This window comes from Rhincodon typus, chromosome 4, assembly GCF_021869965.1.
Source record: "Rhincodon typus isolate 14 chromosome 4, sRhiTyp1.1, whole genome shotgun sequence".
NCBI lineage: Eukaryota > Metazoa > Chordata > Chondrichthyes > Orectolobiformes > Rhincodontidae > Rhincodon > Rhincodon typus.
Window position 1 is genome coordinate 63045292 of NC_063335.1, and position 14680 is coordinate 63059971.

A 14680-nucleotide genomic window follows, 5' to 3' on the forward strand; every position below is an offset into this window, starting at 1 on the left:
CCTTCATCAGAAAAGCCTTTTCTGATGAAGGGTCTAGGCCCGAAACGTCAGCCTTTCTGCTCCTATGATGCTGCTTGGCCTGCTGTGTTCATCCAGCCCTGCACCTTGTTGTCTCGGATTCTCCAGCATCTGCAGTTCCTACTATCTCCACATTTCAATTGTCCCCAGCCCCTGCAGTTTCCTTCTCCATCTTATGCATCCTAAATCTTGCCTAATCGCCTCATAATTGCCTTTCCCCCAGCTATAACTCTTGCCCTGCGGTATATACCTATCCCTTTCCATCGCTAAAGTAAACGTAACCGAATTGTGGTCACTATCACCAAAGCGCTCACGTACCTCCAAATCTAACACCTGGCCTGGTTCATTACCCAGTACCAAATCCAATGTGGCCTCGCCTCTTGTTGGCCTATCTACATACTGTGTCAGGAAACCCTCCTGCACGCATTGGACAAAAACCGACCCATCTAAAGTACTCAAACTATAGTGTTTCCAGTCAATATTTGGAAAGTTAAAGTCCCCCATAACAACTACCCTGTTACTTTTGCTCTTTTCCAGAATCATCTTTGCAATCCTTTCCTCTACATCTCTGGAACTTTTCGGAGGCCTATAGAAAACTCTCAACAGGGTGACCTCTCCTTTCCTGTTTCTAACCTCAGCCCATACTACCTCAGTAAACGAGTCCTCATCAAACGTCCTTTCTGCCACCGTAATACTGTCCTTGACTAACAATGCCACACCTCCCCCTCTTTTACCACCCCTGATCTTACTGAAACATCTAAACCCCGGAACCTGCAACAACCATTCCTGACCCTGCTCTATCCATGTCTCCGAAATGGCCACATCGAAGTCCCAGTTATCAACCCATGCTGCAAGTTCACCCGCCTTATTCTGGATGCTCCTGGCGTTGAAGTAGACACACTTCAAACCACCTTCCTGCCTGCCTGTACACTCCTGCGACCTTGAAACCTTATTCATGTTTGGTTAGCTCAGTTGGCTGGATGGATGATTTTTGATGTAGAGTGATGCCAATAGCATAGGTTCAATTCCCACACCAGCTGAGGTTACCAGGAAGGACCCCTCCTCAACCTTTCCCCCTCATCTGCGGTATGGAGACCTTCAGATTAAATCACCACCAGTATCACTCTGTAATGAGAAAGCAACCCTATGGTTGGTAAGGCTGTGGCAACTGGATGTTTACTCTAATGTTGGTTCCAGCGTGGATTTGATCCAGTTCTGGTGTGGTTGTTCTAGTACGGAAATAGCCTAGTTCCTGCAGGCTTCCTGCACTGCCTGCTGTCTTAAGTACTTGCTCAGTCTGGCATTTACTGTTATGTCGTATCTGTCTGTAAGTGCTGATCAGCTTGATTGTTCCTTTTAAGAGGCCAAATAAGGGATACAAGTTTCAAATTATTGTGTAATTGTTGTTGTCATTCTTGTGCAACAGGTGCATAACTAATGCATGCTGTGAGCCTTACATTGTTGGAAATTCTTGTTTTAGTGGCCCATGCTGAAGATAATATAGTAGGAAGCAGAATATGTTACTCGTATGCAACCAGTTTGCTTTTAAAAAGGAAAAATTGCAGATGCTGTGATTTTATGATTGATATTTGTGATTGGTTATCCAAACTTCTAATTTGCTGAACAGCCATACTTTCCCAGCTATTTAGGATGAATCTTGTCTGCTTTCATGTTTAATGCCCACAGAAAAACTGGTTTAGAAATAGAATGCAGGTTAAAATCATCTGTTTTTTTTTAAACAATACTATGGAGTAAGTTTTCATCCTGCAGATACACAATCGAGTTGTTAGAAGGTTCTTTTTAAAACATCACCATGTGGGTTAATAAAAATACAAATGATATTCAACTTCTGGAAAACTGAACGGGTGTCTTCTCTAGGCTTCCAATTCATTTACAATATTAAGGTTAATTTCAGGTTTGCTTTTCTTTTATGTGCAAAGTCTACATAGCTCTTATATTTGGAATTATTTTAAGTTTTTAATATATTGAAAAGAATTAGTTCGTAGGTAATGTTTCTTTTGTTTTGCAGTCTACTAGAATTGGAATGTCTGTAAATGCCATTAGGAAGCAGAGTAAAGAAGATGATGTCATATCTTTGGCAAAATCCCTTATTAAATCCTGGAAGAAACTTTTAGGTAAGGAATTATTTGGTGTTCAGTATTATCCAGACACCACTCTCATGAACTGGATATTCTATTGAAGCTTTTACCAAACAGTATAACATAAACGAAGATAACGGATTATTTATTTCTCCTCTTCCCAGTCCACTGGTCTGTAGAAATTTCAAGTGAAAAACTTGAGACAAGAATCATAAAAATCTAAGTGTCATAAGTGTGTTGCATATTTTGTGCTTAATTACAAGTTGTTGTATTTATGCTTTGCAAATGTGCAAAATCTAAAGAAATTGATGTTTTCAAAATGCCTATATTATTTTAGTATTCCTTTTGCTGGAGTTGTGTCCTTCTCCAATTTTCTTTATGGTATGATTATACACTGTACTATCAATGTACTGCTTCTTTAAACTACTAATATATTTGGTTTAGTAGTTCAGATAGTTACCTAGAAAGCAAAAATATAAAGTGCGCAGTTGTCATGGGTAAACTCTTTGGTGTCCTGAAAAGGTTTAAAATGCTGTGTAGAAGGCAGGAAAATTAACTCTACGCTTGTATGCTTGTATGAAATGTTATGACTTTGCGTACTTCCTTGCACGTATTGCATAAGGAAGGTTCGCCGGACCTGAAACGTTAACTGTTTTTTTCCTTCACAGATGCCAGACCCGCTGAGCCTTTCCAGCAATTTTGTTTTTTGTACTTAAAAAGTGTGTTGTTTTGTGTAATTGTATACATATTACTTTCTCGATTTTTCTTGAGGCACTTTTAATTGCTTGCTCATATTGGCGATGAGCTGCGTCTGCCAGAAAGGCAAGTCTGGTAAAATTTTAAAATTATAAGACATGTCAAAGGGAGGAGTGTAAAATTGCCAGAAAATCTTGCATATTCTGAGGGAAAACGTGCTAAAGCCTGTGAATGTTGCTCGTACAGCATTAAATATATATGTTCAAGCATTTTTATTCTTGAGTTTTGCGATTAAAAATAGGTCTCAAATCCACCTCAGTCAGAGTGGGGATTGAACCCATTGGTGCTGTTGGCATCAATCTGTTCTACACTGACCATCCAGCCAACTAGCCTGCTGAAGAATTCATAGGTTGCTGTGGCAGCGTCAATTTTGCATGCAAGTTGCAGTGAAGGGCTATGGGCAGAGGCTCCAATTTTCTTTCCATAGGATGGCTAAAATAGTCCTTTGGAGAAGTGGGTAGTATCCTTGCATCAGGACCAGAAGCTCAAGGTTCAAATTCAACTCCAGGACCTGATGGTTAAGTAAAGCCTGTGAATGCTGTTGGTACGAATGGATTAGATGACTGCATTTTCACATTCACATGTTCTATTGCCATTAAATATTACAGCCAAAGAAATTGAATGGCATCCAGTAACTCCTTCCAACGCATGCCAATGGCAGGTGGCAAGTACCATGAATATCCTCATTATTGAAAAATGTAGAAAAATACTTAAAGTATATGAAATGGTTAGTATATTGTGAATGTGAAAATGCAATCATCTAATCTATTCGCACCAGCAGCATTCACAGGCTTTACTTGACCATTTAGATTCTGGAGTAGAATTTGAACCCTGAGCTTCTCGTCCAGATGGGAGGATACTACCCACTTCTCCACAAGACCGTTTTTCTTGAGTACTTCCCTTCAGCACAAAACATTCTCTTGTTGTGTTTTTCCTTTTCCTTTTAAATTTCCTACTCAATTACTGTGCTGGTCTTCATGATGGGTTGTCTATGCAGACTTGTTATGCATAAATTTGGCAACCTGGTTACTGGTTGACTTTATGGTTATTTGGAGTTTCTCTGAGAACTGCACCAATATTTTTGAGTGAAATTTAAGCATAGAAATATTGAGAAATAATATTACATGGAGGCCATTCGGCTCGGAGTTTGTTGTACCATTCAATATGATCAGACCGGTCATTCAACTCAGTACCCTGTTACTGCTTTCTCTCCAAATCCTTTGACCCCTTTTATCCCCAAGAATTATATCTAACTCTTCTGTTTTCGCAAACATTCACTGTTTTGACCACAACTGCTTTCTGTGGCAGAGAATTCCACGGCTCACTGCCCTCTAGGTGAAGAAATTTCTCCTCATCTTGGTCCTAAATGACCTACTGCGTTTCTTTAGACTGCAACCCAAATCATTGGGAACATCTTTCTGTGTTTATCCTAACTAGATCTGTTAAAATTTTATATGTTTCTGAGGTCCCACTCATTCTTCTACATTCAGTGAATTTTATCCAAACCTGAGCCAGCCTCTCTTCGTATGCAAGTCCTGCCATCCCAAGAATCAACTGGTAAATCTTTGTTGCACCCCCTCCATACCCAGAAAGTCCTTCCTCAGATAAGAAGACCAAAGCTGCACACAATAGTCCGGGTGTGGTTCTCACCAAGGCCCTGTACAATTGTAGCAACAATCCCTGCTCCTGTACTTGAATCCTCTCAATATGAGGCTAACACACTACTTTCCTGCTGCACCTGCATGCTTACTTTCAACAACTGCATTACAAGGACGCCCAAGTCTTATTGCACATTTTCTCCTTCCCAAATCTATTGCAATTTGAGATAGTTGGTCTTCCTGCTTTTGCTACTAGATTGGATAACCTCATATTTATCTATGTTATACTTCATCTGCCATGCATTGGCCCATTCACTCTACTTGTCCTAATCACACTCCAGCATCACTGCCCACCCTTACCCAGCTTTGTATTATCTGCAAACTTGGAATTTAGTTCCCTCATCTAAATGATTAATATATTATGTGAATAGCTGGGGTTCAAGTACTGATTCCTGCTGTACTCAGAAAAAGATCTTTTTACTACACAATTGTAGAATTGTAACAACACAGAAGGAAGCCATTCATTCTTCATGCCTGCATCGGCTCTTCAATCGAGCATTCTCACCTAGTGCCAGTCTTCTGGTTTTTCCACATCCTTGCTCACTATTTCTATCCAAACACTCATCCAATGCCTATTTGCCTCAACTGAACCTGCTTCCACCACATTTCCAGCAGTGCATTCCAACTCTATTCATTGTGTGAAGAAGTTCCTTCTCATATCACCCTTGCTCCTTTTTGCGAATCACTTCAAATCTATACCCTCTTGTTCTTATTCATTCTGTGAATGGGGCAAGCTTCTCACTATCCATTCTGTCCAGCCCATTCATGATTTTGAGACCTCTTCACATCTCCTTCATTCATTCATAGAACCATTCTTATAAATCACTTTTGTACTTTCTCCAGTGCATTCACACCTTTTTTATAATGCGGTGCCCACAATTGTCCGCCATACTCTATCTGTTCTAGCAAGTGACTTATACAAGCTGAACATTAACTCCTTGCTTCTGTTCTCAATGACACCATTAATAAAGCCAAAGCTGCCAACACTATATGCTTTATTAATTGTTCTCCACCTGTCCACCTTCACGTATTCACGAATCCCTCTATTCATTTAGAATTGCATTCATCACTTAAGTTATCTTTCAATGTTCATTTTAGCAAAGTACATCATTTCATACTTCTCTACATTGTATCTGATCTACCACCTATCTGCTCACTGCACCAACTTGGGAGGCTTTTGGATTTCCACACTAAAATCCTTACATTTTATAATTCTTTAAAGTTGAAACTTTAAAATTATTCCTACTCTTTTGTTTCTTGTCTGCCAGCTAGTTCTACATCCCATGTCACTACATTACCCCAATCCGTTGCATTAACCGCCAGCAGATATCCCTCGGTTTCAGTAGTTGCCTGTGGCAGAATGAGGGTGCACAGTTCTAACCATTGGGCTATATCTTGTTGTCTTTCTTCTCATCTGAACAAGCCAAGATGGGGTCTTGAGCTGAAATGCTAGAATAGCCATCTTGGGCAAAAAGTTAAAGATGTGTTGGGAGCAATGGCACAGAAGATTTTCAAGCGTATGATTACCCCTTAAATTGCCTGCTGATTAATAAATTGCATGGCATTTTTAGTGATAGCATTTGAACTAATTCAGTTGACTGGCAGTAAACACGTTACTGAGAATTCTGAAATTTATATAAGGGCATAATTGTCTTCTACAATGTCCTTATTGCTGGAGGTTTGATGAAAGCTTTTTGAAGACATCAAGAGATTTTGTGCAACACTTTGTCAAGAGTTCACCAGTCCATTCAGCCTTTAATCCAAATGTTCTAAAAAAAAATGGTGGATGGGAGAAGATCGTCGCTGTGAGAGCAGCTGTTGGTTTTTGAGGTTTTTATAATTGTTTTTACAAGTTTTGCATTGTTTTTGGAACTTTTGGAAAACGGTCAAAAACAAGGATACTTTAAAAGGGAGGAAGGAGAGGAGGGTTGGGAGAGCGACCATGTGGCGTGGTCGGAGACTGAGGAATTGCATAAGGCTTGGAGTTTAGCTTTTTATGAAGCAGCTAACAAGTGTAGTTTCACAGCTGACAGATTGAGAAATTACACAAGGGCTCTGGATATCAGGTTTCAATGAAATAGCAAACAAGCAGTAAAGTTTCATGGCTGAAGTGGGACGTCTAATATCCAGCTTCAGGTGCAGCTGTAGAAATATCAGTGATTTAGAAAAAAATCACTGCCTGAAACTACAGGAGAAGAGGATGACCTTTGGTTTTTGAGCTCAATCAGCTAAGTGATTGCTTTTAAGACTTTTAAAACTTCTAAATCTTAATCCTTTTGTTTTATTAATCTATCATGAGTAAGGTGAGAGCATTATTTCTTCTTGTGTTTATGCTGTGATCACTCTTGATTGACTTTTAATATTAAGGATTGGTATTAAGTTATCCCAGGGCAGTGTTTTTGATTAGAAAGACTGTTAATGTTGCGTTTTTGAGCAAAGTGTGTTGTTTGTTTTTAGGCAATTTCTAGGTCTGTTGATGGTTAAAGGGGCAGAAATGGCTTTTTGATAAGGTGATCTGACAGGAAGAGCAAATGTTGGAAATCACGGAGAATTTGAATGTTCTCGGAGACTGTCTGCAGGAAGTGTGTTAGGTTGCAAATTCTATCAGACCGCATGGATTGATCGGAGCTGCTGTTAAGAGGCAATGAGGAGTTTACAAGAACAAGAGGATGTGAAGGATGGCAATTTCAGGAAGGTAGAAAAACAGCAGATACAATCAGGTAGAGATTGACTGCTACGAATGGTAGGTGAGGTTGCCCGATAGTGCAGGAGTTTGGCCCCATCTCAAACAGGTATGCCTGTTTTGGATACAATAGCAGGTGATGGCCTCTCAGGTGAGTATAGCACTGACAGCCAGGTTTCTGGTACTGTGACTGACTCAACTATACTGCGGTATATGTCAGGTTCTGAGCAATCGATTGTAAGAAGGGACTTTCTATTCTGGGGCACTGATAGATGTCTCTGTTGCCGTCTGTGTTGCCTGCCTGTGCCAGGGTCAAGAATGTCTCGGAGAGGATGCAGAATATGTGCAGTAGGGGTGGTTCAGTGGTTAGCACTGCTGCCTCACAGTGCCCAGGGACCCAGATTTAATTCCAGCCTTGGGCGACTGTCTCCGTGGAGTTTTCATATTTTCACCATGTCTGCTTGGGTTTCCTCTGGGTGCTCTAGTTTCCTCCCCCAGTCCAAAGATGTGCAGGTTAGGTGGATTAGCCATGGGAAATGTCGGGTTCCATGGATGGAGTGGGTTGGTGTGGACTTGATGGGCCAAATGGCCTGCTTCTGCACTGTAGTGATTCTGTGAATTCTATGAATATTCTGAAAGGGGAGAGTGACCAGCTGGAGGTCGTTGTGCACTTTGACACCAATGCCATAGGTAAGGAAAGGGATGAAGTTCTGCAAATAGAATACAGGATATTAGGCAGGAAGTTAAAATGTAGGTCCTCGAGGGTAATAATATCCGGACTACTACCGGTGCCACGTGCTGATGGGAGTAGGAATAGGAGGATAGAGCGGATGAATATGTAGCTGAGGAGCTGGTGCAGGGGACAAGAATTCACATTTTTAGACCATTGGGATCTCTTCAGGGGTAGGAATGACATGAGAGAGATGGGCTTCACCTGAATTAGAAGGGGACCAATATCGTTGTGGGGAGATTTGCTAATCCAACTCTGGATGCTTGAAGCTAGTGAAGGGGAACAGGGGAGGGGAAGGGAAAGGGGAACCAAAGTGATAGTGAGAAAAGGCTGAGACTGGTACAGTAGTTAAGGGGAACAGGTCAAATCGTCAAGGCATATAAGAGCTTGGCAGCGAATGACATAAGGCTGATAATTAAACTGTACTTACTTCAATGCAAGAAGCCTAACAGGTGACGCAGATGAACTTAGAGCATTGTTGGGAACACGGGACTGGGATATCATAGCTGTTACAGAACCGTGGCTCAGGGATGGACAGGACTTAATGCTCTAAGGTATAGATGCTATAGGAAGGTTTGAAAGGGAGGCATGAGAGGAGTTGGAGTGGCATTTTTGGTTAGGGATAACATTATGGCTGTACTTAAAAGGTATTCCTGAGAGATTGTCCGGTGATGTTATATAGGTGGAACTGAGAAATAAGAACGGGATGATCACCTTGTTGGGATTGTATTATAGGCCCTCCCAGCAGCCAGTGGGAAATTGAGAAGAAAATATATAAGATCCCAAATATCTGTAAGAATAATAGGAGATATTGGTAGGGAATTTTAACCTCCCAAACGTAGACTGGGACTGCCATTGTGTTAAAGGCTTGGATGAGGAGGAATTCAAGTGTGTCCAAGAAAACGGTCTTATTCAGTCTGTGAATGTATGCACTGGAGAAGGAAATAAAACAGGGCAAGCTACAGAGGTGTCAGTGGGTGAGCATTTTGGGGCAAATGGTCCTAATTCTATTAGTTTTAAAATAGTTATGGAAAAGGATAGAACTGATCAAAAAGTTAAAAGTTACAAATTGGAGTAAGGCCAATTTTGTTGGTATTAGACAGGAATTTTTGAAAGTTGATTTGGAGGAGGCTAGTTGAGAAGTAGGAGGCCCTTAAAAATGAGAACCAGATTTCAGAGACAGTATATTCCTGTTAGTGTGAAAGGCAAGGCTAAGTATAGGGAATGCTGGATGACTAGAGAAATTGAAGCTCTGGTCAAGAAAAAGGAGGAGGCATATATCAGGTTTAGACAACTGGGATTGAGTGAATCCCTAGAGGAGTATAAGAGCAGAAGGAGTATACTTAAGAGGGAAATCAAGGGGATAAAAATGGGAAATGAAATAGCATTGGCAGACAGAGTTAAGGAGAATCCAAAGAGATTCTATAAGTACATAAAGGCTAAACGAGTAACTTGGGAGAGGCCCCTTACAGTATGTGATCCACAGGAGATAGGTAAGATATTAAATTAATATTTTGCATCAGTATTTACTTTGGAGAATACATGGAAACTAGGATACTTGGGGACAGAAGGTGATGGAAGCCTATGACCAGCGGTGTGCCACAAGGATCGGTGCTGGGTTCACTGCTTTTTGTCATTTGTATAAATTGGCTTGGATGTGAATATAGGAGGTATGGTTAGTAAATTTCCAGATGACACCAAAATAGGTGGTGTGGTGGACAGTGAAAAAGATTATCTCAGAGTACAATCGGACCTTGATCAAATGGGCCAATAGGCTGAGGAGTGGAAGAGGGGGTGTAATTTAGATAAGTGTGAGCTGTTGCATTTTGGTAGGACAAACCAGGGCAGGACTTGCACACTTAATGGTAGGGCCCTGGGAGTGTTGCTGAACATAGTTCCTTGAAAGTAGAGTTACAAGTAGACAAGGTTGTGAAAGAGGTGTTTGGCGGCATTACCTTCATTGGTCAGAACATTGAATATAGGAGTTGGGATGTCATGTTGCGGCTGTGTAGGACATTGGTGAGGCCCCTTTAGAATACTGCATACAATTCTGGTCGCTCTTGTATAGAAAAGATGTTGTTAAACTTGAGATGGTTTAGAAAAGTTTTACAAGTATTTTGCCAGGACTGGAGTGTTTGAGTTATAGGCAGAGAGGAGTAAGTTGGGGCTTTTTTCCCCTGGACCATCAGAGGATGAGGGTGATCTTATAGAAGTTTATAAAATCCTGAGAGGCACAGATAGGGTGAATAGCCAAGGTCTTTTTCCTAGGATGGGGGGAGTCCAAAACTAGAGTGTGTAGGTTTCAGGTTAGAGAGGAATAGTTTAAAAAGCACCTGAGGGGTAACATTTTCACGCAGAGGGTGGTGCGTGTATGGAACGAGCTCCCAGAGGAAGTGGTGGAGGCAGGTGCAAATACAACGCTTAAAAGGCATCTAGATGGATATATGAATAGGAATGGTTTAGAGGGATAAGTGACTCAATGCTGGCAAATGGGACTAGGTCAGATTGGATGTCTGGTCAGCATGGACTGGATGTACCGAAGGGTCTGCCTCTGTGCTATATGACTGTATGTTCTTTGGGGATTTTACCTTAGAAAATACAGCAAGAGGAGTGTTTGGTCATGGGCATCTTGATAGCAGACTTTCAGTTGAAGATTGCAACCAAACAAGTTGGAGTTTGTAAGTTTCCATCTTTGTTTTAACTGTTTCCTGTATGGTTTCTACCAGGTGAGGGATTACAATCAGCCCCTACTGTATTTTGATGGGCTTTCTTGTCCTTCTGGTTGTTGATGTGTCTAAGCCCAAACTGTATACAATTCAACAATTTTGTATTTAAAAGTTTCAGGGTGCGAGCCTTGGGGAATCCAGGAAGTAAGAATGGCAACTTGCTGGAGCATAATGTTCTGTTAAGGAGCAGTTCAGCTGAATTATGAATTGAACCACATGTATGGATAACATAGATCAGAGGGGTTGACACCTACATGTTAAGAATTGCATTTCTGAGATGGCAAATGGGGTTAAGTAGCATTTGCACTTAATTTTACATTTTAACATGCTAGTTATTTGAGTTGAACATTTAATACTGACACTAAATGCCCATAGTAGAATAAAACCTCGATGACCCTCTCATTAATAAAAATACATTTCTAACTAGTTTGAGAGATAGTAGGAACTGCAGATGCTGGAGAATCTGAGATAACAAGGTGTAGAGCTGGATGAACACAGCAGGCCAAGCAGCATCAGAGGAGCAGGAAGGCTGACGTTTCGGGCCTAGACCCTTCTTCAGAAATGGGAGAGGGGAACGGGGTTCTGAAATAAATAGGGAGAGAGGGGGAGGTGGATAGAAGATGGATAGAGGAGAAGATGGGTGGAGAGGAGACAGACAGGTCAAAGAGGCAGGGGTGGAGCCAGTAAAGGTGAGGAGTTAGGGAGGAGATAGGTCAGTCCAGGGAGGATGGACAGGTCAAGGGGGAGGGAAGAGGTTAGTAGGTAGGAGATGAGGGTGTGGCTTGAGGTGGGAGGAGGGGATAGGTGGGAGGGAGGACAGGTTAGGGAGGCGGGGACAAGCTGGGCTGGTTTTGGGATGCGGTAGGCGGAGGGGAGATTTTGAAGCTTGTGAATCCACATTGATACCATTGGGCTGCAGGGTTCCCAAGCGGAATATGAGGTGCTGTTCCTGCAACCTTCGGGTGGCCACCACCAAAGACATTTTTCCCTCCCTACCCTTATCTGCTTTCCGGAGGGACCACTCTCTCCGGGACTCTCTTGTCCTCTCCACACTCCCCTCCAGCCCCACCACACCCGGCACTTTTCCCTGCAACTGCAGGAAGTGCTACACCTCCCCCCCTCACCCCCATCCCAGGCCCCACGAAGACTTTCCACATCAAGCAGATGTTTACCTGCACATCTGCTAATGTGGTATACTGCATCCGCTGTTCCCGTTGTGGCCTCTTCTACATCGGGGAGACCAAGCAGAGGCTTGGAGACCGCTTTGCAGAACACCTACACTCGGTTCGCACTAAACAACTGCACCTCCCATTCGCGAGCCATTTCAACTCCCCCTCCCATTCCTCAGACGACATGTCCATCCTGGGCCTCCTGCAGTGCCACAACGATGCCATCCAAAGGTTGCAGGAACAGCACCTCATATTGCGCTTGGGAACCCTGCAGCCCAATGGTATCGATGTGGACTTCACAAGCTTCAAAATCTCCTCTCCCCCTACCGCATCCCAAAACCAGCCCAGCTTGTCCCCACCTATCCCTTCCTCCCACCTCAAGCCCCACCCCCATCTGCCTGCTAACCTCTTCCCACCCCCTTGACCTGTCCGTCCTCCTGGACTGACCTATCTCCTCCCTAACTCCCCACCTACACTCACCTTTACTGGCTCCATCCCCGCCTTTGGACCTGTCTGTCTCCTCTCCACCTATCTTCTCCTGTATCCCTCATCTATCCCGCCTCCCCCCTCTCCCTATTTATTTCAGAACCCCCTTCCCCTCCCCCATTTCTGAAGAAGGGTCTAGGCCCGAAACATCAGCTTTCCTGCTCCTTTGATGCTGCTGGGCCTGCTGTGTTCATCCAGCTCTACACCTTCTTATCTCTACATTTCAAACTATCTGTCTTTTAAACATTTGTTGAATTCATAAGAGCTATTCAGGGGTTTTCTCTGTTATTTGTTGTCAATAGACAAAAAACACTGTACAATTATAAAATGGTGTGCTGAATTGGTTGCTTTAAAAGCAATCTTAACCTAAAATCTTTCAATAACATGGGAATGGAAATCAATTTAGAGAGGCAAAAATTGATTAGGGATAGTCAGCATGGTTTTTGCACGGAAAATTATGTCTCTCAAACTTGATTGAGTTTATTTGAGCAAGTTACCAAAAGATTGATTGATTGGCAGAGAAATAGACGTTGCTGATTTGGATTTTAGTAAAGCCTTTGACAAGGTTCTGCGTGGTTGACTCAATAAAATTAGGTTGCATGGGATTCAGGGTGAACTTGCCAATTGAATACATAATTGGCTTAACGGCAGGAGTTAGAGTAGTGGTGGAGGGTTACTTTTTGGACTGGAGGCCTGTCACACTTTTGTCATTTATATAAATGATTTAGATGAAAATATAGAAGGCATGGTTAATAAGTTTGCAGATGAAACCAAAATTTATGGCATAATAGATAGTGAAGAAGGTTTTCTAAGATTACAAAAGGATCTTGATCAAATGAGTCAATGGGCTGAAAAATGGCAGATGGAGTTCAATCTGGATAAATCTGAAGTACTGCATTTTGGTACAACAAACGAGGGTAGGGCTTATACAATTAATGGTAGGGCCTTGGGTAGTATTATAGAATAGAGTAACCGGGGTGGGTGCATAATTCTTTTGAAGTTTGCGTCACACGTAGACAGGATGTTAAAAAGGCATTTGGTACGCTTGCCTTCATTGCTCATCCTTTCAGTATAGGAGTTGCAAAGTCGTGTTGAGATTGTACAGGACATTGGTGAGGCCTCTTCTGGAATACTGTGTCCAGTTCTGGTTGCCCAGTTATAGGAAGGATATTATCAAGCTGGAAACAGTTTGGAAGAGATTTATAGGATGTTGCCAGGCTTCGAAGGTTTGAGTTATAAAGAAAGGCTGGGACTTTTTTCACTGGAGCCTAGGAGGTTGAGAGGCAATCTGTTAGAAGTTTATTTAAACAAAAAATGAGAGGTACAGATAGGGTTAGTGGTAGTTGGCTTTTCCCTATGATGGGGAATTTCAAGACTAGGGACACATTTTTAAGGTGAGAGGAGAGAGATTTAAAAAAGACACAAGGGGCAGATTTTTTTAACCCAGAGAGTGGTTCACATGTGGAATGAACTTCCTGAGAAAGTGGTGAATGCGGGTACAATTACAACATTTGAAAGACATTTTGATAGGTATATGAATAGGAAAGGTTTGGAGGGATATGGGCCAGGAGCAGTCAGGTGGGACTAATTTAGTTTGGGAATATGTTTGACATGGACTGTTTGGACTGAAGGGTCTGTATCTGTGCTGTATGATTCTATGACTCTAAAGATCCCACTTTTCCATACAAGTAGTCAGATGTGAATTGTATGGAGCTGGAGGAGCACAGCAGGCCAGGCAGCATCAGGGGAGCAGGAAAGTTGACGTTTCGGGTCAGAACCCTTCTTCAGAAATGGGGGAGGGGGAAGGGAGCTGGGAAATAAATAGAGGGGTGGTGGGGCTGGGGAATGTAGGTGGGATGGTGATAGGTGAGTGCTGGTAGGCAGTGGTGGGGATTGGTCAGTGAGGTGGGAGGAGCGGACAGGTGGAAGAGAAGACAGACAGGTTGTGTCAGATCAAGGAGGTGGGAATGAGAGAGAGGGTTGGTTGTGGGATGAGGCCGGGGGCGGGGAGATTATGAAACTGGTAAAGTCCACATTGACACCTTTGGGTTGTAGGCTTCCAAGGCGGAATATGAGGAGCTGCCCTTCGAGTTTCCGGGTGACATCATTGTGACACTGGAGGAGGCCCAGGATGGACATGTTGCCTAGAGAGTGGGAGGGGGAGTTGAAGTGGTTCGCAACTGGAAGGTAGAGACCACTGCACAATGTGTTATCTCTGAATCTGGCATCGGCAGTTCTTACTATCTCCAGATGTGAATAGTGTTTCTCACAGTTCTGTCACCAGAGTGTATACTTTGCTGTGTTTGGTTTTACATTGCAGTAAAATATGTTGACCAGTGCACACCAGAATTGGGT

At 42.5% G+C, this 14680-nt stretch overlaps 1 protein-coding gene and 1 long non-coding RNA gene across 6 annotated transcripts in view; one reads left to right on the forward strand and one right to left on the reverse strand.

Moving 5' to 3' along the window:
• tcea1 (transcription elongation factor A (SII), 1) overlaps positions 1 to 14680 on the forward strand; it is a 62980-nt gene that overhangs the window by 24831 nt on the left and 23469 nt on the right. For all 4 annotated transcript variants that reach the window (XM_048595827.1, XM_020534048.2, XM_020534049.2 and 1 more), the window contains exon 3: positions 2048 to 2153. In XM_048595827.1, coding sequence (XP_048451784.1) covers positions 2048 to 2153 — 106 coding nt within the window. The remainder of the gene's footprint in view (positions 1 to 2047; positions 2154 to 14680) is intronic.
• The window catches only part of LOC125482936, a 44888-nt gene that overhangs the window by 12357 nt on the left and 17851 nt on the right, over positions 1 to 14680 (reverse strand). The window lies entirely within an intron of this gene.